General features: G+C 41.8%; 1 protein-coding gene across 1 annotated transcript; it reads left to right on the top strand.

Moving 5' to 3' along the window:
• The first annotated feature begins 1,493 nt into the window (after positions 1 to 1,493).
• On the top strand, positions 1,494 to 24,437 carry cratb (carnitine O-acetyltransferase b). The gene is made up of 15 exons (XM_071374213.1): positions 1,494 to 1,996; positions 9,812 to 10,042; positions 10,285 to 10,403; positions 12,407 to 12,460; positions 12,757 to 12,910; positions 14,204 to 14,378; positions 14,896 to 14,986; positions 15,179 to 15,266; positions 15,476 to 15,576; positions 15,794 to 15,913; positions 17,805 to 17,927; positions 18,550 to 18,685; positions 19,214 to 19,276; positions 19,367 to 19,504; positions 23,612 to 24,437. The coding sequence occupies exons 1-15, from the start codon at positions 1,946 to 1,948 to the stop codon at positions 23,813 to 23,815; spliced, it is 1,848 nt and encodes a 615-aa protein (XP_071230314.1). The 5' UTR covers positions 1,494 to 1,945; the 3' UTR covers positions 23,816 to 24,437.
• The last annotated feature ends 379 nt before the right edge of the window (positions 24,438 to 24,816 follow it).

The raw sequence follows: 24,816 nt of genomic DNA, 5'->3' as shown, positions 1-24,816 counted from the left end.
AAAACAAACTTAGGGAGGAGGCTTCTAATGTTAACATGCATGAAACCAAGGCTTTTACGGTTACAGAAGTCAACAAATGAGAGGAGGAAACTGTCGTTATGGCTTGGGGGTAGAAGCTGTTTAGAAGCCTCTTGGACCTAGACTTGGCGCTCCGGTACCGCTAGCCATGCGGTAGCAGAGAGAACAGTCTATGACTAGGGTGGCTGGAGTCTGACAATTTTTAGGGCCTTCCTCTGACACCGCCTGGTATAGAGGTCCTGGATGGCAGGAAGCTTGGCCCCAGTGATGCCAAGTCTTTTCAGTCTCCTGAGGGGGAATAGGTTTTGCTGTGCCCTCTTCACGACTGTCTTGGTGTGCTTGGACAAATGTTAGATTGTTGGTGATGTGGACACCAAGGAACTTGTAGTTCTCAACCTGCTCCACTACAGCCCTGTCGATGAGAATGGGGGAGGGCTCGGTCCTCCTTTTCCTGTAGTCCACAATCATCTCCTTAGTCTGATCACATTGAGGGAGAGGTTGTTGTCCTGGCACCACACGGCCAGGTCTTTGACCTCCTCCCTATATGCTGTCTTGTCATTGTTGGTGATCAGGACTACCACTGATGTGTCATCGGTAAAACTTTAATGATGGTGTTGGAGTCGTGCATTTGTAGTTCATTGTGGTATTTGTAGTTCTTTATGATAGCCATAGTAGCAGTTAGCATTTCATTTTGGGGGGTAAATACAGGCAAATATATTGATAAAAGTCACCTTGTCCTAAAGAGATTGACACGGTTATCAAAACGTCACACCAGGATAAGCTTACTATTAATGTTAAAAGTCATAGGTGTCACCCCATCCAGTTGGGGGGGTCAATACACCATAGTTGGGTGTAGTTATCCCTATAACGCCACCGAATAAGAAGAACCTTCTCTGAGCCACACTACAATCCAGTTGGAGGCGGTAATGCACCTTAAAGTTGGTTGCCAACCGCCATATAAAATCCACAGAAGAAGAAGTAAAACGTGAAGAAGAAGCAGTAAGACCTGTGAGGAGCTTCAAAGATGTTGTAAGTAAAGCAAGATAGACCACAGCCTGTCGTTTCCAATGGGAACAAATGAGTCATAGCGGGCAGAACAAGCAAGGAGGTGGGCAGAGCAAAGGACGAGGTAGCGGGATCCTATTGCCGTGTTCTAGCACACATCTGCATATGTCCGTTAGGGAACGCCTACCCTGAAGTGCGTGTGTGCAATAACTGAATTAACCTTTGTGCAACAACGCGATTTAAAAATACTTTTGCAAAGGGTGAAGTCTACAAATCGTAGTCCACTCTTTTCATAGCATATTTTAGTTTTGGGAACAGAACTGTATTGAAATGTTTAATCGATTACAACATTTGCAGAATGTCGGCCCAAATCCATCTTGTTCCATCTTCTTTCTACCATATTTGGTATTGAGTGGAAACGCCAAGCGGATGCTTCACATTTATACATCCGCTGAAATATCTGTCTAATTGTTCTGTAGGAGCTCTTTGGGTTTGGTTTACGGAAACATTGGACACGTGTCGATTTAGCTGTGTTGCTTTTGCTACAGAAATTAATCTGAACTCTTTGCGAAAGTCCCAAGATTGCTCACCAATGCTCTGTAGTTGACAGAGTGTGCGACTGGCGTTTGCCATTTTCTGCCATGTCAAAGCCCGTCAAAGTTTCCAAACCTGGAACGATAACTTTTTACCAGTTGGACAATAACAAAGTCTTTGACACCCCAAAATTAATGCAAGGACTCGAAGAAAACGCACCTGGCATTTGTCGTTAGCAAGTTAAATAGCTAGCTGGCTACATTTTAGCAGGTTATCTACTTAGGAAAAGTGTAAACTAGCTAGCTATTTTTTCCAAAACACTTTCTCGGTCACTTGTTCAAGAAAGTTCGCGCCTTTGATCCGGTAAAGGAGTGGCTCGTGAGTTGAGATGATTTTGAGAAAAATAACTGCGAGAACATGCAGAGTTTGGCTGTCTAGGGTGAGTCGTAAGCTATCTGAATAGTTAACCCTTTTAAATTGTAATACTGTTGCATTTGGAAGTTGTTTTGGTATGGGGAACCTCCCCCATACATACTTACAAACTTCCTATTTAGGTATGTTCTGGCTGGTCATGTTTTGATTGGCACATCACTCTAACGCCCTTATTTTCCTGCATCCTACCAGAAATACTTTAAACTGTCCAGATGTCTATGGAAAATGACCTATAATTAATTACAAAATGAGTTCGTTTTCCTTCCCAGAAAAATGTATTTATGCTGTGTTCATAACCAAGTGGGAAGGTGGTATTTACCACATACGTCTACGAAAAAACCGCATGAACGCTCTTCTACCATATGCTGACCAGACGTCATTTACTAAGGAAATTACTTTTCTGGAGTTAAATGCAACAATTTGTTAATTAATTTGTTTACAAGCATGATGGCTGTACTTTTAGTTTCTCAACTAGTTCAAAGCATGTGAATGCTTCCAACTGGTATTTCAAATCAAACTTTTTGTCACATGTGCTGAATACAACAGGTGTAGACCTAACTGTGAAATGCTTTCTTACAAGCCCTTAAGCCCTTAACCAACAAGAAAGAGTTAAGAAAATATTCACAAAATAAACTGAAGTAACTATAACTAGGCTATATACAGGGGGTACCGGTACCAAATCAATGTGCGGGAGTACAGGTTATTCTAGGTAATTTGCACATGTTGGTAGTGCGTACTGGACCGTACGCACTACCCTCTGTAGTGCCTTACGGTCAGATGCTGAGCAGTTGCCATACCAGGCGGGGATGCAACCGGTCAGGATGCTCTCGATGGTGCAGCTGTATAACCCTTTGAGGATCTGGGGACCCATGCCAAATCTTTTCAGTCTCCAGAGGGGGAAAAGGTGTTGTCGTGCCCTCTTCATGACTGTCTTAGTGTGTTTGGACCATGATAGTTCATTGGTGTGGCAAGCATTTGAGGTGTTTTTAAAAAAAGTGTTTCTTTTTTATATATTTTTTCCCCTTCTCTCCAATTTATGCTTTGGCCACTGATACGAGTTTAGGGTGAATCAATAACAATATTTGGGTAGGAGTTAAAACAGAATATTATTTTCACTGACTGGACACTCAATTACTTTAAGAAATGAGGAGATGGGGAAAATCAATGAGGAGATTCCATTGAACTGTCCAGGTGACCCAAATGGGTGGACTTTGCACTGGGTGAAAAGTGATTGCATTTGTTTTGGAACCAGGCTGCCTTCTGGGCGTGAGTCAAGTGCCTCGTTCTGGCTGACATAGGTTAATAAGCATGTAAAGTAATGAGTAGGATTTCTGTGTTTTCAAATCAAATGTATTTGTCACATACAGTTTACAGCAGGTATAAAAGGAAGGTGCAGTGAAATTCTTGCATGCTAGCTCCCTCAACATTGCAGTACAATAATCAATATCAATAATAAGAGTAGGGCTGTCCCCGACAAAAAATCTTGGTCGACCAAAAATCGTCTTTTGACCAATCGATTGTTCAAATTTATAAAAAATATATTTTTCCATATATAAACAACCTATGTGTTTTAATAAAATCAACTGTTTGATGAAAGACACAAATTACTCGAAGGAGCCAGAGAGAACCTTAACGTTACTCTCCTGAAGTTGCTGGTAGGCGTCGGCACACTTTCTAATGGGGAATGCCAATTTATTTGACCATTTCTACCGATCTGCGTGCCATTTATGGTTTCCATTTGCACATTTTCATGGAACAGTTTAATTTAATTTATTCATATTGTCATCTCAATCATTGTCTTGTGGTTAATCAAAATTATATCCAAATGAAAAGGATACATTTTAGGTTTAACTTCTATTGCCAACAATGTAAAAATTGCCTATAAAGCAAACAAATAAAAACACTGCAACCTGCAGATAGAAAATATCCTGATAAATCACATTGGCTACTTAACCCTGTCTGCAATGAACTTGAAACAATGTATAAACTATTAACTTGGGTCTGGCCAGAAGCTGGTGCTACCAAACTTGCAGCATTGTATAAAATATTCTGGGCCCACAGATTTTCCTGTTCCAGTGAGCTCGGGACAGACACGGCTGTAGGCTATTTGCTCAGGGATAAGAAGTAATCCGGTAGGCCTATTTTTATGGCGTTTCTACTGGATCAGAGTATTACTTGTTTCCCTTTCACGCTGAGTGGTTATCTAAGGGGAGAGCGCTGGAAAGACAATGACAGGAGCGCTCCAAACAAAAGACAATGACTAAATTGGCAAAACTTGTAAATATAATGAAATAAACTAACTTGGTTCTCACAAGTGTAGCATAGGTTGTGCGCTCTGCAAACAACGTGTCTACTCCTACAATGAGAACGATAAAAGACTGGAATAATAATATTTTGAATGCATTAACAGACATTACCATAACCAAACAAACATTGTAGATTAGACCATAGGAATTAATGGTAAATGTACTACTGGTGATATATGGAATGGGGAATTGATAGATTCAAATTGATTGTTAGGGTCTTTCAAATAGAATCCGCAGACTGCGAGTTGAAGATACTTTTTTTGACTGACCAGGTCTCTCCAGATCTCCCAACAATTCTATTTCTAGGGTCAATTTAATATTACCATTATGCTAACCCTACTTGAGGGCAATACCAGAACAAATGGTCTATTGATTCTGTATCCTCACAACAAAATCTGCAGAGCTGCGATGGTTGTATGCCCCAATTATCAACACTTTGTTGGTGGCAAGAATTCTGTACAATGATTTTAGCTGAAAAGCACCAAGTCTTGAATCTTGCAGCGTTTTAGTCATACACCCTGTGCCATGGAATCGGTACATCATAAATATCTTCCCAGCTGTTTTGCAATCTGTATGGCACAACGGTCAACATCCTGGTCCTCAAATGAAACTGGTATACTTTCCTATTTATGTTATTTTTGTTCCTCAGACAGTTTTGATCCTTTATTGGGCAGACAAACCAGTTCCCTACCTCCGCTGCCTCCATTGTTTTGGGGTAATGCTGTGTAATCCATTGGTTGTAATCTTGGATTGAGCAGACCTTCCCATACAATTCCGATAGCTCCATGAAAGATACAACTCTACCGTTTCAATTTACAATATCATTTAAAAACAAAATACCCTTTACAAACATATTTTCCATAAGTACAAGTAATTTATCAACCAACACATTTGAGTTCAACCATAATATTTGTTGTGATATTTGTTCTATCTTTTCTGGCGGATGAAATTGAAACCAGCTCTGCAACGCTTGTTTAAAAAAAAAAGAAGAGGTTTTTTTTCAAAGTATATCATTTTCAATTAATCGAAAATTAGACATGGCAATCGGCAAATAGGCCATTTTTAAACAAAGGATGAGCTTTTTTTAGTAATCTACTTGAGAACCATTTTGGGTTCAAGTAAAACTTTTGTATAAGTGAAGCTTTTAGAGAGGGGTTTAGTGCTTTTATATTTAATTATCTCAACCCACCCAGTTCATATTCATTATATAGATAGACACGCTTTATCTTGTCTGGTTTAGCATCCCAGATAAAGTTAAATATTTTTTGCTCATGATTTGAAAAAACGAATCGTCAGGAGTAGCTAGCGCCATAAGTGGGTAAACTGACATATGACTAAGGAGTTAATCGGTGTAATTTCCCATTAAATAGACAGGTATTTACCTCTCCATGGCTGTAGGATCTTGTCTATGTTTACTAGTTTTCTATTGAAATTCATTGTGGAGAGCTCATTTTGTGTATGTATGTACAGTTGAAGTCAGAAGTTTACATACACCTTAGCCAAATACATTTAAAGTCAGTTTTTCACAATTCCTGACATTTAATCCTAGTAAAAATTTCCTGTCTTAGGTCAGTTAGGATCACCAGTTTATTTTAAGAATGTGGAAAGTCAGAATAATAGTAGAGTCATTTTTTTCAGCTTTTATTTCTTTCATCACATTCCCAGTGGGTCAGAAGTTTACATACACTCAATGAGTATTTGGTAACATTGCCTTTAAATTGTTTAGCTTGGGTCAAATGTTTCGAGTAGAGGTCGACAGATTAATCGGAATGTCCGATTTTAATTAGGGCCGATTTTCAAGTTTTCATAACAATCGATAATCAGCATTTTTGGACACCGATCATGGCCGATTACATTGCACTCCACGAGAAGACTGCGTGGCAGGCTGACTACCTGTTATGCGAGTGCAGCAAGGAGCCAAGGTAAGGTGCTAGCTAGCATTAAACGTATCTTATAAAAAAAACAATCAGTCTTAACATAATCACTAGTTAACTACACATGGTTGATGATATTACTAGTTTATCTAGCTTGTCCTGCGTTGCATATAATCGATGCGGTGCCTGTTAATTTATCATTGAATCACAGCTCACTTCGCCATTGAAGGTTGTGCAATGTAACAGAAATATTTAGACTTGTGGATGCCACCCGTTCGATAAAATACACAACGGTTCCGTATTTCACTGAAAGAATAAACGTTTTGTTTTCGAAATGATAGTTTCCGGATTTGACCATATTAATGACCTAAGGCTCGTATTTCTGTGTGTTATTATATTATAATTAAGTCTATGATTTGATAGAGCAGTCTGACTGAGCGATGGTGGGCACCAGCAGGCTCGTAAGCATTCATTCAAACAGCACTTTCCCGCGTTTGCCAGCAGCTGCTGTTTATGACTTCAAGCCTATCAACTCCCGAGATTAGGCTGGCAATACTAAAGTACCTATTAGAACATCCAATAGTCAAAGGTATATGAAATACAAATGGTATAGAGAGAAATTGTCCTATAATAACTACAACCTAAAACTTCTTAACTGGGAATATTGAAGACTCATGTTAAAAGGAACCACCAGCTTTCATATGTTCTCATGTTCTGAGCAAGGAACTTAAACATTAGCTTTTTTACATGGCACATATTGCACTTTTACTTTCTTCTCCAACACTTTGTTTTTGCATGTTGCATGTTTTATTATTTATTTGAGACTAAATAGATTTTATTTATGTATTATATTAAGTTAAAATAAAAGGGTTAATTCAGTAATGTTGTAATTGTCATTATTACAAATATATACATAAAAATCGTCTGATTAACCGGTATCGACTTTTTTTGGTCCTCCGATAATCGGTATCGGCGTTGAAAAATCATAATCGATCGACCTCTAGTTTTGGGTAGCCTTCCACAAGCTTCCCACAATAAGTTGAGTGAATTCTGGCCCATTCCTTCTGACAGAGCTCGTGTAACTGAGTCAGGTGTGTAGGCCTCCTTGCTTGCACACACTTTTTCAGTTCTGCCCACAAATTCTCTATAGGATTGAGGTCAGGGCCTTGTGATGGCCACTCCAATACCTTGACTTTAATGTCCTTAAGCCATTTAGCCACAACTTTAGAACTATGCTTGGGGTCATTGTCCATTTGGAAGACACATTTGCAACCAAGCTTTAACTTCCTGACTGATGTCTTGAGATGTTGCTTCAATATATCCACACAATTTCCCTTCCTCATGATGCTGTCTATTTTGTGAAGTGCACCAATCCGTCCTGCAGCGAAGCACCCCCACAACATGAGGCTGCCACCCTCATGCTTCACGGTTGGGTTGGGATGGTGTTCTTCGGCTTGCAAGTCTCCCCCTTTTTCCTCCAAACATAACGATGGTCATTATGGCCAAACAGTTCTATTTTTGTTCCATCAGACCAGAGGACATTTCTCCAAAAAGTATGAATTTTGTCCCCATGTGCAGTTGCAAACCATAGTCTGGCTTTTTTATGGTGGTTTTGGAGCAGTAGCTTCTTCCTTGCTGAGCGGTCTTTCAGGTTATGTCGATATAGTACTCTTTTTACTGTGGATATAGATACTTCTGTACCTGTTTTCTCCAGCATCTTCACAAGGTTCTTTGCTGCTGTTCTGGGATTGATTTGCACTTTTTGACACAAAGTACATTCATCTCTAGGAGACAGAACGCGTCTCCTTCCTGAGAGGTATGACTGCTGCGTTGTCCCATGGTTTTATACTTGTGTACTATTGTTTGTACAGATGAATGTGGTACCTTCAGCCATTTGGAAATTGCTCTCAAGGATGAACCAGACTTGTGGAGGTCTACACTTTTTTTTCCTGAGGTCTTGGCTATTTCTGTTGATTCTCCCATGATGTCAAGCAAAGAGGCACTGAGTTTGAAGGTAGGCCTTGAAATACAGCCACTGGTACACCTCTAATTGACTCAAATGATGTCAATTAGCCTATCAGAAGCTTCTAAAGCCATGACATCATTTTCGGGAATTTTCCAAGCTGTTAAAGGGCACAGTCAACTTAGTGTATGTCAACTTCTGACCCACTGGAATTGTGATACAGTGAATTAAAAGTAAAATAATCTGTCTGTAAACAATTGTTGGAAAAATTACTTGTGTCATGCACAAAGTAGATTTCCTAACCGACTTACCAAACTATAGTTTGTTAGCAAGTAATTTATGGAGTGGTTGAAAAATGAGTTTTAATGACTTCAACCTAAGTGTATGTAAACTTTCGACTTCAACTGTATATGTTATGAATACCAAGTATGTCTACTTCACCGTCAGCCCATTTTATAGGTAAACTGCAGGGTAATGTAAAAGTAGTTTTTTAAAAGATCCGATACTTAAAAGCCAGAAAAGTTATCTAGAGCTTCCTTGAGACATTACAGGGATCTAGCTTGCAGTCTTAATGTAAAGCTTGAGTCATCGGTATACATGGACGCCTTTGTTTTTAAACCTTGAATTCTAATCCTCTTTTATTTGATCTGATTTCAATATCTCGCATTTTGATGGCCATAAAGAATAGATATGGTGACATCGGACACCCATGTTTATCGCCTCTTGACAGTTCAAAACTCTTTGAAGTATTTACTATTTACACCTGGGGTTTCAATACTTTACTTTTACCCACTGAAAAAGAGACTAACCGAAATTGAAAAAATCCAGGCATTTATATATGAAATCCAGTCTTACTTTATCCAAGGTCTTTTCAAAATCTGCTGTGAATACCAGGCTTGGCTTCTTAGATGTTTCATTTTCTAGTATTTCTAGTAGTCGTATATTATCTCCAATGTATCGTCCACGTTAAAAACCTGTCTGATCAGGATGAACAATACCTGATAAAAAACTTTTTTAATTCGGAGTGCTATGCATTTTGCTAGTATTTTTGGATCACAACATTGAAGTGAAAGAGGCCTCCAGTTTTTTGCCATTGAGGTCTTGTTTTAATAATAGTGAAATCAGACCTTCCTGCTGAGTACCTGACAGACTACCACAGTAGTTAAACAAGCTACTAATGGAGTATATAAACAAAAGGCTTGATATACTTTGGAGTACTGGGATGATGGACGAGTTTCCCTCTAGCAATTAGTTGGAGGGGCGTTCAAGTGAATATTTCCCAGTCGTAATTTGGTAAATACCAGCATACGAGATGTTATGAATGCAGCATTAGTCGAGAAACCTGCCTATTTCCCTCGAAAGGACGGAAGATATACGATATTACAAAGAACAAGTTTATTATCTCACATCTCGGAAAAGATTTGTGATGTGCTTCTTGTTCACGTAATTCATGCCAATGTTGGGTTTTTGAGCTAGCGCCCAATTGACTCCTTGTAGGAGTGTACCCAGAATGCACCGCGTGGCAACGTTGACACCGTAGGGTAACGTACACAACGTATCAAAATAGCCCTGGGTGACCCAAATAACAAATGTTCAAACTTTATTTTTGTTCAAATATCAACTCATCTCATTACTCATACTGACTAGACTCAACATTGTTTATCTGGACATACATGTAGGTTGTGTCTGGATCCAGCCAGGAGAGATGCTTCTCCTCCTCCGTGCCCGCCCAGCCGGTACCCCCGCTGGCCCAGACTCTGCAGGGGTACCTACGAGCCCTGGAGCCCCTGATACCTGAAGAAGAGCTGGTACACACCCGCAAGAATATCCAAAAGTTTTGCGGAGAGGGGGGACTCGGTCCGCAACTTCAAGAGGGACTGGAGAGACGAGCTAGACACTCAAACAATTGGGTATGCAAACAATGTGGGAAATTATGCACAATTTGTAGCCGACGTAAATAGACTGAGATAAGAAAATATCAGTGGGGTGCTGGATTTTGGATGACACTTTATAGTACACACAATGCATGGTGCTAATTTGAGTTTCACTCTGATGGCTCAAAGTGTCTTTCCACAGCTGCCCTCCTTTCTGGACTGTACTGCATGATTGATAGTTGTTTTGCTGTTGTCCTTTCCCCTGTCCTCTACTGTAGATATCCGACTGGTGGGTGCAGTGGGCGTACCTGGAGAGCAGACAGCCCCTGCCCGTGCATTCTAACCCGGCCATCTCCCTGCCCAAGCGGGACTTCTCAGACTGGAGGGGGCAGCTTGTGTGAGTGCCAGCCAGCAACATACGGGCATAGCTGTATGCACTATGTGCCTGTGAGATACTAGAGAGGAGCAGGCTGGTTTGCTGAATGTACACAGTCACCAGTGTTGACATGATCTGGTTGGATGATGTTGTACACTCACTCAGCATTTGTACCTGTGGATTTGCTGAGTACAGAGTGAGAACAACTTAGTCGGTCCAACTACTGACAAAAAAACCACATTGTATTTACATAAGTTTTCAGACCCTTTGCTATGAGATTCAAAATTGAGCTCAGGTGCACCCTGTTGATTGGAGTCCACCTGTGGCAAATTCAATTGATTGGACATGATTTGGAAAGGCGCACATCTGTCTATATAAGGTCCCAGAGTTGACAGTGCATGTCAGGGCAAAAAGTAAGCCATGAGGTCGAAGAAACTGTCCGTAGAGCTCCGAGACAGGATTGTGTCGAGGCACAGATCTGGGAAAGGGTACCAAAACATTTCTGCAGCATTGAAGGTCCCCAAGAACACAGTGGCCTCCATCATTCTTAAATGGAAGAAGTTTGGAGCCACCAAGACTCTCCCTAGAGCTGGCCACCCAGTCAAACTGAGCAAGCAGAGGAGAAGGGCCTTGATCAAGGAGGTGACCAAGAACCCGATGGTCACTCTGACAGAGCTCCAGAGTTCCTCTGTGGAGATGGGAGAACCTTCCAGAAGGACAACCATTTACATTTACATTTAAGTCATTTAGCAGACGCTCTTATCCAGAGCGACTTACAAATTGGTGCATTCACCTTATGATATCCAGTGGAACAACCACTTTACAATAGTGCATCTAACTCTTTTAAGGGGGGGGGGGGGTTAGAAGGATTACTTTATCCTATCCTAGGTATTCCTTAAAGAGGTGGGGTTTCAGGTGTCTCCGGAAGGTGGTGATTGACTCCGCTGACCTGGCGTCGTGAGGGAGTTTGTTCCACCATTGGGGTACCATCTCTGCAGCAATCCACTAATCAGGCCTTTATGCTAGAGTGGCTAGACGTAAGCCACTCCTCAGTAAAAGGCACATGACATCCCGCTTGGAGTTTGCCAAAAGGCACCTAAAGGACTCTCAGACCATGAAACAGGATTCTCTTGTCTGATGAATCCAAGATTGAACTCTTTGGCCTGAATGTCAAGCGTAATGTCGGGAGGAAACCTGGCACCATCCATACGGTGAAGCATGGTGGTGGCAGCAGCATCATGCTGTGGGGATGTTTTTCAGTGGCAGGGATTTGGAGACCTGGCAGGATCGAGAAAGATGAACAGAGCAAAGTACAGCGAGATCCTTGATGAAAACCTGCTCCAGAGCGCTCAGGATCTCAGACTGGGGCAAAGGTTCACCTTCCAACAGGACAACGACGCTAAACACAGCCAAGACAACGCAGGAGTAGCTTCGGAAAAAGTCTCTGAATGTCCTTGAGTGGCCTAGCCAGAGCCCGGACTTGAACCTGATCGAACATCTCTGGAGAGAAAATAGCTGGGCAGCAACGCTCCCCATCCAACCTGACCGAGCTTGAAAGGATCTGCAGAGAAGAATGGGAGATCCTCCCCAAATACAGGTGTGCCATGCTTTTAGCGTCATACCCAAGAAGACTCAAGGCTGTAATCGCTGCCAAAGGTGCTGCAACAAAGTACTGAGTAAATATGTATATATAATTTTGCAAAAATGTCTAAAAACCTGTTTTTGCATTGTCACTAAGGGATATTGTGTGTAGATTGATAAAGGAAAAAGAAACTATTGAATCCATTTTCGAATAAGGCTGTAACGTAACAAAATGTGGGAAAAGTCAAGGGGTCTGAATACTTTCCGAATGTTATTTCGTACATCTTTATCCTATCTATAGCTGTAGGATATGTGAGGAACTTTGAACAGTTCCACCCCATATGATAATGCACAAGTAGTATGTTGCAAGGTGAAGATTGATTTGCATTGAACAAACAGTACTCTGGCTGGGCCATTCTCTAACATCTTTTGTGTCGACCCAGGTTTGCATCCAAGCTGATTGCTGCTGCACTCGATTTCAAAAATGTAGTAGACAAGTAAGTGCCATTTCAAGATTGTACTGTACACATATACGCCGTCTTAGACCTGAAGCATTAATATTAGCTACATAGTACTGACCAGTTTTTCCAAGTCATGTTTCACCAAATGGTGAACCATATCAATATTTGTATCCTAGGTTGCAGACACTCTCTCACAGCTATTTTAGGGCTTTAACCTTTTACCTCTGTGTTGGCTTGTATGCTTTGGTTTATATACCCAGTCTAAATTTATTACGGCATACTGTCAGTAACTGTATCTGCATGCTTTCTCTCTCTCTCTGTGTGTATCTCAGTGGCCGTCTGCCAGTGGAGTACATGCGGGGCCAGCCACTCTGTATGGAGCTCTTTCCCCTCCTCTTCTCATCCTGTCGGATCCCAGGCCGCAAACACGACACCATCACCCATCACAGCCGTGCCCGCCACATCACAGTGGTGAGGAACTACCAGGTGAGCTTGACCCACAGTATGCATCACTGACTATATGGCTGTGGTCAGAAGAGGATTTAATGTTTTTTTTCTTCAAGATGAGAGCGGCTACACAGAGCTAAGGGGTCAACTCCAATTAATCCCATATTACAGACTAATAAACATGGCAATGATACCCAACATTAATGATACCCAATCAAATGTATTTTATAAAGCCCTTTTTACAACAGCAGTTGTCAAAGTGCTTTACAGATACCCAGCCTCAAACCCCTTAGTGCATTTAAGAGTACGTTAACGTTTAAAAGTAATTCAAGACATTGAAACGTTCATAGATGACCAGCAAGGTCAAATAATATTCATGGTGGCAATAGAGGGCAGAGCTTTTTCTGCATAGAAAAAGCCTTACGGGTTTTTTCGGGCCGCCTAAGTCCAAACTAAAAATATATATTAAGCTAGGTAGTCCTGAGGCACGGTCGTAGGGCTCAGGTCCTCCGGGAGGGGAGTTAGTGAGAGGATGCCTAAGATAGGGTTTTCGTTAGGAAGATGTGACGTTGGACATTTGAATGTTGATCACCTATTATTCACGTAAGCGTAGCTATGCTCAAATGTTTGTTTCATAATGCAATTAGCTGGAAAACACTGTCAAAAGCGCACTGCGTATGCAAGCAGATTTCATGTCACATAGATGAAAATATCCATTAGACATTTAGAAAGGGAGATCTAAAGATGCAACAACTAGCATGGTTTGCTAATATGACTATTGTGCCTTTGGCCACTGGACAATGAAAGAAAGTTGATTTGAAAATCAATAGAACATGACAGAAATGGGCAACTGGTTTAAATGGCATGTGGAAGTCTATAAAATAATTGACTCCACGTTTCTATGGTCAGATTTTGTCTCGGCTACTTTGAAGCAAAGCTGGGGATGTCGGGAGGTCCTGTCCGAGGTTACCCCTGGATGGGGCAAACCTGGCAACATATCACCCCACCCACTTTGCCAAAGCACAGCCCCCACACCACTTAAGGAATATCAACAGACCACTCACTTACTACCCTGAAAACAAAGGCAGAATATAGTCCATGAAGATCTCCAAACCGCACAAGCCAGAGGAATAATGTGATGGAATTATTTGGTTCTAGTCAAGATTCAAGCAGCTGTATTCTGCACTAACTGAAGTTTATTTAGGCCTAGTGCCATATCCGGGTAGCTTGAAAGTAGGGCATTGCAGTAATCTAACCTTGAAGTGACAAAAGCATGGATTAGCTTTTCCACATCACACTTACATTTTCAATTCTCTTTTCTGTCCCACCTAGTTCTTTCAGATGGACGTATACAACAGTGATGGCTCTCGGATGACCGAGAGCCAGATCCACGCCCAGCTTCTGCGAATCAGGGCTGAGTCCTGGAAGACGGACAAGGAGCCAATGGGCATCCTGACCAGCGAGCATCGCCAGACCTGGGGCCAGGCCTACAGCCGCCTGCTCAAAGGTAGACATGATAGACACAGCATTATACTATACATACCCATAAACATACCCAGAGTATGGGACGTCCAGGCTGTGTGAAGCAGAGGACCACACTGTTTTCAAATACATGTTGCTAGTAATGTCCGCACAGGCGCGCAGTAACCCAGAGACTGCCGCACAGATGAAATATCGGCCCACGTAGAGACGCACGAGATTGAACAGATTGAACTTCACTCAACTTTCTAGAGTTTTCCCTGTTAACACTATCAATGTTTCCCTTTACTGTGGCAATTGTGAGCGAATCAATGCAATATTAGTCACTTTCAATGCAACATACTGAAACAAAACAAACTATGCAAAATATTTTGCTGGATGCAGAACGCTTCGGAGTAGGATTGTATTGCGCACTACTCAGTCCTTATTAATCTACACAGACCGGTGGGCGTAACTGATCAGAGCTGCAGTAGGCCTGTGTGGATCTGTACCGTTTATTTGCTTTGTCTCTTCACCTTTTTTTTCATGCTCTCTCTCTTACCCAGATAAATTGAACAAGGAGTCAGTGCGAGCGATTGAGAAGGGACTTTTCACCTTGTGTCTGGACTCTCCAGTCATGAGGGTCTCAGATGAAAAGTATGAGCCACAATATTCTTTTCTCTCATCCTGTATGTTACTATTTTTCAACTTGAATGCAAGTTGTTGTACAGTATGAATACATTTTGCTCAGTTATGTTTGACACACCAGGGACTTCATTGATTACAGATGTGTTTTTTGGATTATTAGATTTAATTAGTCATGAAGTTCTGTGTTACTTTGACTTACAGGTACTCCAGTCGCATGGCAGCTCAAATCCTGCATGGGGGCGGGACACACTCGAACAGCGGCAATCGTTGGTTTGACAAAACACTGCAGGTGAGTGGAGCAGTAGAATGATCCAAATGACCCAACCAATCATAGATCACATACTTGTGTATTGTAAGTCCATATGGGCTGGGCACCAAATGCTGTATAACACTGAAATAAAATAAATCAATTAACATAAATGATCATGGACTGAGCAACAATTGTTGGTTAAACTAATTAGTTACCTTTCTCTTCCACTATTCCTCCTTCTCTGGTAGTTTGTGGTGGGTGAGGATGGCTCATGGGGGCTTCTGTATGAGCAGGCCACGGCTGAAGGTCCACCAATAGCTACTCTTCTGGATCACATTCTACAATACTGGTGAGATGAGACAGGGGAGGGTCTTGTCTACTTTTGCTGCATTACTTGCTCAATTACATACTGTGTGTATACGGTATTAATCTCAGTTTCTCTGCTCAATTACATACTGTGTGTATACGGTATTCATCTCAGTTTCTATCGGAAGAAAAACAATGAGTCAGTTGATTAAAAAACACACAATGCCAATTAACATTTCCCCTCGTTCTTCTCTCTGCAGTAAGAAACCGGACCCAAAGAAAACCCCTTTGATCCCACTTCAGATGCCCAAAAAGCTTTACTTCAACATTGACCGTGAGATTAAGAGAGATATCGAGCATGCCAAGCAAAACCTTGATATGTGAGTTTGCATGCCCTTAGCATTTATTATCATGCATTGTTTCATTACTCCTGTGTTATTATATATCATAGTCTTTATTTGATCTAAATATGTGACTCGTTTCAGGAAACTAGGCATATGTCGTGCGTCACTACACAGGAGAGGCATTTGAACATAAATTATTATTTTTTAATCTAAATGCATTTTTTGACAGAAATGCCTTCTGGAACGTGTGAACTTTCATGTGCCTTTTTAATAACAAACTTGTTTGCCATCTGTAAATACAAATACAATTGGGAAATTACAAGCCTAGTTGGTGTAGCCACGGAAAAAGTCAGGAACCTTCCCGCTAGCAATGATTGGCTGAGATAACGTATGGGCTGGACATGCAGTGAGATGAATTCGGATTGGTAGCACGCTTTTGTCTATAACATGAGCTGCTCAGTATCTGTATGTAATCTTTTCTAATGCTGCTTTTTTGAAAGATATCATGAAGAACTGCAAAAGTTTTGCTAATGCTCTACACTTTCTGGAGGACCGAGTTTTGAAATCAGTAGCCTGTCCGGTGGAAGCAGAGTTAAGTAGATGGAGAAAATTCTGGCATTTGATTGCAAATATGCGGAAGGAGTCAAAGAGAACACACGAGGCCTCCAAGTGGCGCAGCGGTCTAAGGTATCACTAGAGACCCAGGTTCGATTCCAGGCTGTGTCGCAGCCGGCCACCACCAGGAGACGCATGAGGTGGCGCACAATTGGCCCAGCGTCGTCAGGGTTATGGGAGGGTTTGTTCTTGTCCCTTTGGACTCTAGAGACTCTTTGTGGCAGGCCGGGTGCATGCATACTGACTTCGGTCACCAGTTGTATGCTGTTTCCTCCGACACATTGGTGCAGTTGGCTTCCGGGTTAAGCGAGCAGTGTGTCAAGAAGCAGTGCGGCTTGGCAGGGTCGTGTTTTGGAAGATGCATTGCTCTCGACCTTCGCTTCTCCCAAGTCCGTACGGGAGTTGCAGCGATGGAATAAGACTAACTAACAATTGGCTATCATGAAATTGGGGAGAAAAATTGGTAAAATGCATTGCTTTTATTTGACATATTAGTTAGTATGCCAAACTGTTTTCGTAAAGAACGATTTTTGGGATGTCTTCTGGTCTGACTAACGGCTCTGTAGCTCTGTCACTTTCCACTGCAGATGTTGAAGGGCGAGATAGTACTGGATTGAGACGCAGCCCATACAAAAAATAACTCTCAATAGCTTAAACTGACTGATTTTGATTGGGATTTTTTTATGTTCATTAGATTGACGCACAGGTGCTTCAATAGACTTAAGGATTTTAATATGGTGCGCATACTGACTGGTTCAACACCTCCGACTACAGTACTAACACTGAGTGCATAAGTGTAGTTGGTGATACAGTACTACAATGATAAGAAGCGGCCTCTGTGTAGTCAATGTTTGCTTTGCTATGAACTTCAACACGACTCCGCTGAAATGAAAGTGACATGGACCAAAGCAAATGGAGTGTAAACACGATTAGCTGCCCTAAGTGTTGCTGTAACCATGACAAAACACGGTCAGCAGCGTAAGAAGGCTTTGGTGCCTCCTGACCTACTCATTCTATTTTAAGTAATTGTTTGTGATCTGAGCTGGCTGTGTTTTCCTGGGTTCAGCACATGTGCTGCCATCCTGTGGCTAAACTGACAACTGTCGTTACATTTCTATCCCAATGGAGTGAAGAGTCATCTTTATCATTTGAATTCAACAACTAACCTGGGCCCGTATTCATAAATTGTCTGAGCAAGAGAGCTGATTAGTTCCATTCATTATAATCTACATGGCAAAAACTGATCCTAGATCAGCACTCCTACTCTGATGCTTTATTAATGGAGTATGAATTTGTCACACCCCCCCCCCAGATTGATCAACGACCTGGATATCCGCTGCTTCAACTTCCAGAAGTTTGGGAAGGAGTTGCCCAAACAGCACAACCTGAGTCCCAACTCCTTCATCCAGGTGGCACTGCAGCTGGCCTACTACAAGTGAGCTCATAGGAATCACTTACAAAGGGCATTCGGCCTCAAACTAGGATACCGTATGCAATAATAAGGAAATGATGTGTGCAGTTCATGTTTTCAAACTGTGGTACTGATTTTCATAGACATGCTAGTACATTTTCACACGAGGCATTAAATTCTCGTGGTTAATAAATGAGACGATAAATGTTCTTGGCAGCCATAGTGCTGACTGTGGAATATCTGCATTTTCAATTTTGTAAATTAGTTGTGATTAACAACAATCACTGTGTCCAAATTCAATACTTGGGTTGCGTTCAGTACAACAGAACTGTTTGCAATGAGGATATTCAACTGAAATAGTACTGTACTGAATGACCAGTTGAAAAAAACATTGTGATTATGGTGGCCCAGAGGGCAGTTAGCATACATATGGTGTGCTGCACGAGTTTTGCTATTTCAGATGGTCCCACCCATGTTGATAAGGCCGCACCCACCAAACGGGATTAAGCATACTTTAAAGGTTATTGATGAACGGTGCACCATTTTGGGGAAATGTGTCGTTCAGTTCAAAACGTCACGCAACACAGCAAACGTTAAAGCAAACTGAACACACCCCTGCTCTCCCTTTTCTCCTTCTCTCCATCAGAGTTCACAATGAGGTTTGTGCCTCCTGTGACATTGCCTCCCAGAGGATGTTTCGAGGGGGGCGCACAGACTACATCCGCTCTCCCACCAATCAAATGCTCAAATTTGTGCTTACCTTTGATGACCCCTCTATCTCGGTAAGAAGCACTTTACTAAATAAAATTAATTATTATTACCATAGAGAATCAGACCAAAGTGTAGGCTACCCTCTGCCTGTTGGCTTCTTTGCATATTCAAGCCTGTCTCAAAATACAACACTAACCCTTTAAGGCTCTCCTGGAGGATGGTTGGCCACACTTAGTAGCCTATATAAACTTAGTAGCCTATATATATTGCAACATAATTACAACCAAATACTTTCTTTATAAAATAATTCACTCATTCAATGAATTAGGGATCAAATGACTAAGTTAGGCTACTTCAAAGCAAGGTAACTAAGACATGCTTATCTATAATCTTGTAAGGCTAAACATATTCCAGAGATCTCATTGACAGCATTTGAGTTATTTGTCTTTTTGGCTAATTTGAAGAATATTTTGAACAATGTTGATTACAGGGGAATCACAGCAGTTATTAACAAAGCCAACAATACATGGCAGCTTTACAGGGGATTTCTATTAATTGACATTGTTGATGCGTCTTGACGCTCTATTTGTGTGTTGCAGAGAGAGGCAAAGCTGGAATTACTCAGAGAGGCCATAGAGACCTACGTCACTCTAACTGATCAGGTGACTACACCCAATGCTTCTGCTGCCATCGTCTCAGTAGTTTGTTTCACTTTTCTGTCATCTAATTACATCTGACCTTTTCTAAATTAGGCCCTCAAAGGACAATCCATCGACCGCCACCTGCTGGGCTTGAAGCTTCAGGCCATCGAGGAGGGACTGAGCGTGCCCAGACTGTTCATGGACACTGCTTATGGGCTGGCCACCCACTGGAAACTGAGAACAGGACAGGTAAAGTACAACTCCAGTGGAAGTTGACAAGATTGCAACATTCATTCCAATGACAGGATATAATTATGTAATCTAAAGGTGAGTGTCGAGTAATGCAATATTATATTGGGTCTGTGTCCCTCTCTATTTACATGTAGTTTAGTATGGTATTTTTGTGCGCACTTGTAGCTTATCAAAGTCAACACAGTGCCATCGATCTAGCCAGATAATCCTGTTTACATCAGGGATTTGTCATTGTATTCAAGTCATTCATGTAATAAATTAATTCGAATGAGTGGGCTTGCCTATTCATGAATGGGCTATGCATATTCATTCTTAATTGGGTGTCAGGTGAGTGAGAATTGGTTTTTAAGTTAAATATTTGTATTGGTTTTCACATATTAATGATATGACATAACAATTTAATTCTTCAGGTGGGGGGAGGAAAGGTGGAGGTGTAACATAAATTCTCAAATAGGACTTCTTTCATACTGCCATAAAAAATCATTGGGAAAGGGGGATACCTAGTTAGTTGTACAACTGAAATGTGTCTTCCGCATTTAACCCAACTCCTCTGAATCAGAGAGGTGCGGCGTGCTGCCATAATCGACATCCACGTCTTCAGCGCCGGGGGGGAACAGTGGATTAACTGCCTTGCTCAGGGGCAGAACGACAGATTTTTACCTTGTCAGCTCGGGGATTCGATCCAGAAACTTTCTTCAGCGCCGGGGGGGAACAGTGGATTAACTGCCTTGCTCAGGGGCAGAACGACAGATTTTTACCTTGTCAGCTCGGGGATTCGATCCAGAAACTTTTTGGTTACTGGCCCAACGCTCTAACCACTAGGCTACCGGCCTCCATAGCGAAGGAGCCAACCCCTCCCTCCCGGAGACCCATGCCCGTTCCCCCAGAATGGTGTGGGCGTATATCTCTAAATTAAAAATATTAACGCAAGTAGACTGCTGATTGGCCAGCTCATTCTCCTCAGGAGCATGACATCATCTATGAAGAAAGAGCAAGCATCTGTTTGAGATACAAGTTTGAGTATAGCATGAGTCAACAGCATTATTTGGGTTTGAGTTAACAGAATATGAACTTTTAAAAGTGAGATGTTTATTTTAACACATAATCATCTCCTACGTCAGCAATGTTTGAATTGGACTCAGGCGTGGCCGTTCCATCCCATCTGGAGTTTCGCTCCCAGCACATGCCCTCCCCCTCAGCTCCCGAACCCAGACATTGAAGATGTTGATAAATATCTTTGTTTGCAGGTGAACTAGGTCACGGCCAGTGCAGAGAGCCGCATGAATAAGGGTCCCCTGGAAGAGGGCCAAGCAGTCATGGCCTCAAACAAATGGCCAGCACAATGTTTGCTTGAAAAAATATATATATATATATAAATAAATAAACAATACCAGTTCAAAGTTTGGACACCTAGAATGCCAAGAGTGTGAAAAGCTGTCATCAAGGCAAAGGGTGGCTACTTTGAAGAATCTCAAATATAGAACATATTTTGATTTGTTGAATGCTATGATTTTTGGTTACTACATGATTCCATATGTATTATTTCATAGTTGTGATGTCTTCACTATTATTCTACAATGTAGAAAATAGCAAAAATAAAGAACCCCTTGACTGGTACTATACACACACAAGTATGTGAATGCCCATTGAAATTAGTGGATTCGGCTATTTCAGCCACACCCGTTGCTGACAGGTGTGTAAAATCGAGCACAACGCCATGCAATCTCCATAGACAAACGTTGGCAGTAGAATAGCCTTACTGTTGAAGAGCTCAGTGACGTTCAACATGGCACCATCATAGGATGCCACCTTTCCAACAAGTCAGTTTGTTATATTTCTGCCCCGCTAGAGCTGGCCTGTTCAACTGAAAGTGCTGTTATTTTGAACTGGAGACGTCTAGGAGCAACAACGGCTCAGCCGCGAAGTGGTAGGCCACACAAGCTCACAAAACGGGACTGCCGAGTGCTAAAGCGCACAGCGCGTACAATTAGTTGGTCCTCAGTTGCAACACTCACTACAGAGCTTCATGAAATGGGTTTCCATTTCCGAGCAGCTACACACAAGCACGAGATCACCATGCGCAATGCCAAGCGTCGGTTGGAGTGGTGTAAAGCTCACTACCGTGTAAAGCTTTGTGATTGAGCCCTTTTACCAGAATAGTGTCCACAGTACTGGAGTAGGGCTAAGTTATAAAGTTGCTAAACAAGTTGCAGATCTGCTAGTATGTGTCTTTTTTATATATATATATATATTTTTTTTTTTAAGGCTTTTGCCTGGCAATTACATCTTTTTTTATTGGTTAACAACACCTATCGTCTCGTGGGTACCATGTTCAGAAATGTTTGCAAGACACACATTTAGGGAACTATTGTGCAAACCAATTTAAAGTAAATCGTTTGATCAGTAAAAAATGCAATTATTTTTGCCACATACAGTGGGGAGAACAAGTATTTGATACACTGCCGATTTTGCAGATTTTCCTACTTACAAAGCATGTCATTTTTATCATAGGTACACTTCAACTGTGAGAGACGGAATCTAAAACAAAAATCAAGAAAATCACATTGTATGATTTTTAAGTAATTAATTTGCATTTTATTGCATGACATAAGTATTTGATCACCTACCAACCAGTAAGAATTCCGGCTCTCACAGACCTGTTAGTTTTTCTTTAAGAAGTCCTCCTGTTCTCCACTCATTACCTGTATTAACTGCACCTGTTTGAACTCGTTACCTGTATAAAAGACACCTGTCCACACACTCAATCAAACAGACTCCAACCTCTCCACAATGGCCAAGACCAGAGAGCTGTGTAAGGACATCAGGGATAAATTGTAGACCTGTACAAGGCTGGGATGGGCTACAGGACAATAGGCAAGCAGCTTGGTGAGAAGGCAACAACTGTTGGCACAATTATTAGAAAATGGAAGAAGTTCAAGATGACGGTCAATCACCCTCGGTCTGGGGCTCCATGCAAGATCTCACCTCGTGGGGCATCAATGATCATGAGGAATGTGAGGGATCAGCCCAGAACTACACGGCAGGACCTGGTCAATGACCTGAAGAGAGCTGGGACCACAGTCTCAAAGAAAACCATTAGTAACACACTACGCCGTCATGAATTAAAATCCTGCAGCGCACGCAAGGTCCCCCTGCTCAAGCCAGCGCATGTCCAGGCCCGTCTGAAGTTTGCCAATGACCATCTGGATGATCCAGAGGAGGAATGGGAGAAGGTCATGTGGTCTGATGAGACAAAAATAGAGCTTTTTGCTCTAAACTCCACTCGCCGTGTTTGGAGGAATAGAAGGATGAGTACAACCCCAAGAACACCATCCCAACCGTGAAGCATGGAGGTGGAAACATCATTCTTTGGGGATGCTTTTCTCCAAAGGGGACAGGACGACTGCACCGTATTGAGGGGAGGATGGATGGGGCCATGTATCGCGAGATCTTGACCAACAACCTCCTTCCCTCAGTAAGAGCATTGAAGATGGGTCGTGGCTGGGTCTTCCAGCATGACAACGACCCGAAACACACAGCCAGGGCAACTAAGGAGTGGCTCCGTAAGAAGCATCTCAAGGTCCTGGAGTGGCCTAGCCAGTCTCCAGACCTGAACCCAATAGAAAATCTTTGGAGGGAGCCGAAAGTCCGTATTGCCCAGCGACAGCCCCGAAACCTGAAGGATCTGGAGAAGGTCTGTATGGAGGAGTGGGCCAAAATCCCTGCTGCAGTGTGTGCAAACCTGGTCAAGAACTACAGGAAACGTATGATCTCTGTAATTGCAAACTAAGGTTTCTGTACCAAATATTAAGTTCTGCTTTGCTGATGTATCAAATACTTATGTCATGCAATAAAATGCAAATTAATTACTTAAAAATCATACAATGTGATTTTCTGGATTTTTGTTTTAGATTCCTTCTCTCACAGTTGAAGTGTACCTATGATAAAAATTACAGACCTCTACATGCTTTGTAAGTAGGAAAACCTGCAAAATCGTCAGTGTATCAAATACTTGTTCTCCCCACTGTATGTCAAAGTAACTTTATACCCTGTGTTCCTTCTCTTCTCCCCAACTTCTCAACTATATTAAACCACTTACACTAGGTGCCTGCAAACACGGACAGTGTAATGTGTTTCGGACCTCTCGTTCCCGACGGATACGCTGTGTGCTACAACCCCCAGTCGGACCATGTCCACTTCTCCGTAACAGCCTTCAACTGCTGTGAGGAAACCCAGGCTGAGACACTGGCTGCCACACTGCACAGCACCCTCTGCCAGCTACAGGAGCTACTGCAGCCTACTGTATAGTGCTGTGCTATCTGACACAACAGGAGTGTGTATTCATCAGGCAACAAATATAAGAAAACTGACAAAACCAGCTCTTGTCCAATAAGAAACACTCATGTTTCTTCAATACTTTTTAAGTTGTGTGCCCTAATGAATATAATCCAGGACTTAAATGAAAAACATCTGAGGTGCTAATGCTTTGATTAAAAAGGAATATTTGGCCTTTGATGTATGTGCTAGCATTAGCTTGATTTGCTGCTAGGTTTATGTTACTGTTTGTACTTAAGGGCAATTGAATACTATTGCTAGAACTGTTTTGTGTTCCTACTTTTTAAGGCCATAGCAGACTACTTAATAAGCTAGGTTTGTCTGGCTAGAGATTTGTAATGCTTTATTGACTGGCGACGAAATAGATTTCACTGTATGTTATCTGATACCATCTGTGTTTTGTATGCAATTTGGCATCTTGTTTGCTACAATGCTTTGGCAGTCCAATGGGAATGTCTGTCAACCGTCCAATCTGTCTATTACTTTCTCATTTTGTGGGCAGATTCCTGAAAAAATACCATGTTAACAAACCATGCCTATATCTGCATAAAGCTGGAACTCTGAGTACTGTTGAGCTCCCCCTGGATGCACATCAGTTCTGTGTTTCTTCCTGTTCTTTTGTAATGCAGTTCCTTTTATTTACTTTGAAATTAATGTAATTCTGCTATTTTGTTCAGCAGAGCTCTATTCATGCCCCAGCTTGTCCAGTTTTGTTAAACTCATTTAGGTTCGGCCCTAATTTATGTGCTCTCTGTCACCTCGACCTGCATGGCAAATTGTCCAGGAACACAGGGAAAGGACAATAACCAAGGACTAGTCAGCCATACCCCCTCTGAGGGGAGAAAATGTTCATCTCTGTTTGAGTATTCAGAGGACTGACTGTTTAATGTGTGATTAATACCAAACATGGATACTATAGTATTATTATATCAAACTTCTTTGCTGAGGATAACTGATGCTATCTATACTGAGCA

The sequence above is a fragment of the Salvelinus alpinus genome, chromosome 29 (assembly GCF_045679555.1).
Source record: "Salvelinus alpinus chromosome 29, SLU_Salpinus.1, whole genome shotgun sequence".
Taxonomy (NCBI): Eukaryota; Metazoa; Chordata; class Actinopteri; order Salmoniformes; family Salmonidae; genus Salvelinus; species Salvelinus alpinus.
Note: the sequence above shows the minus strand (reverse complement) of the source record. Positions and strands in the feature narration are given on the sequence as shown.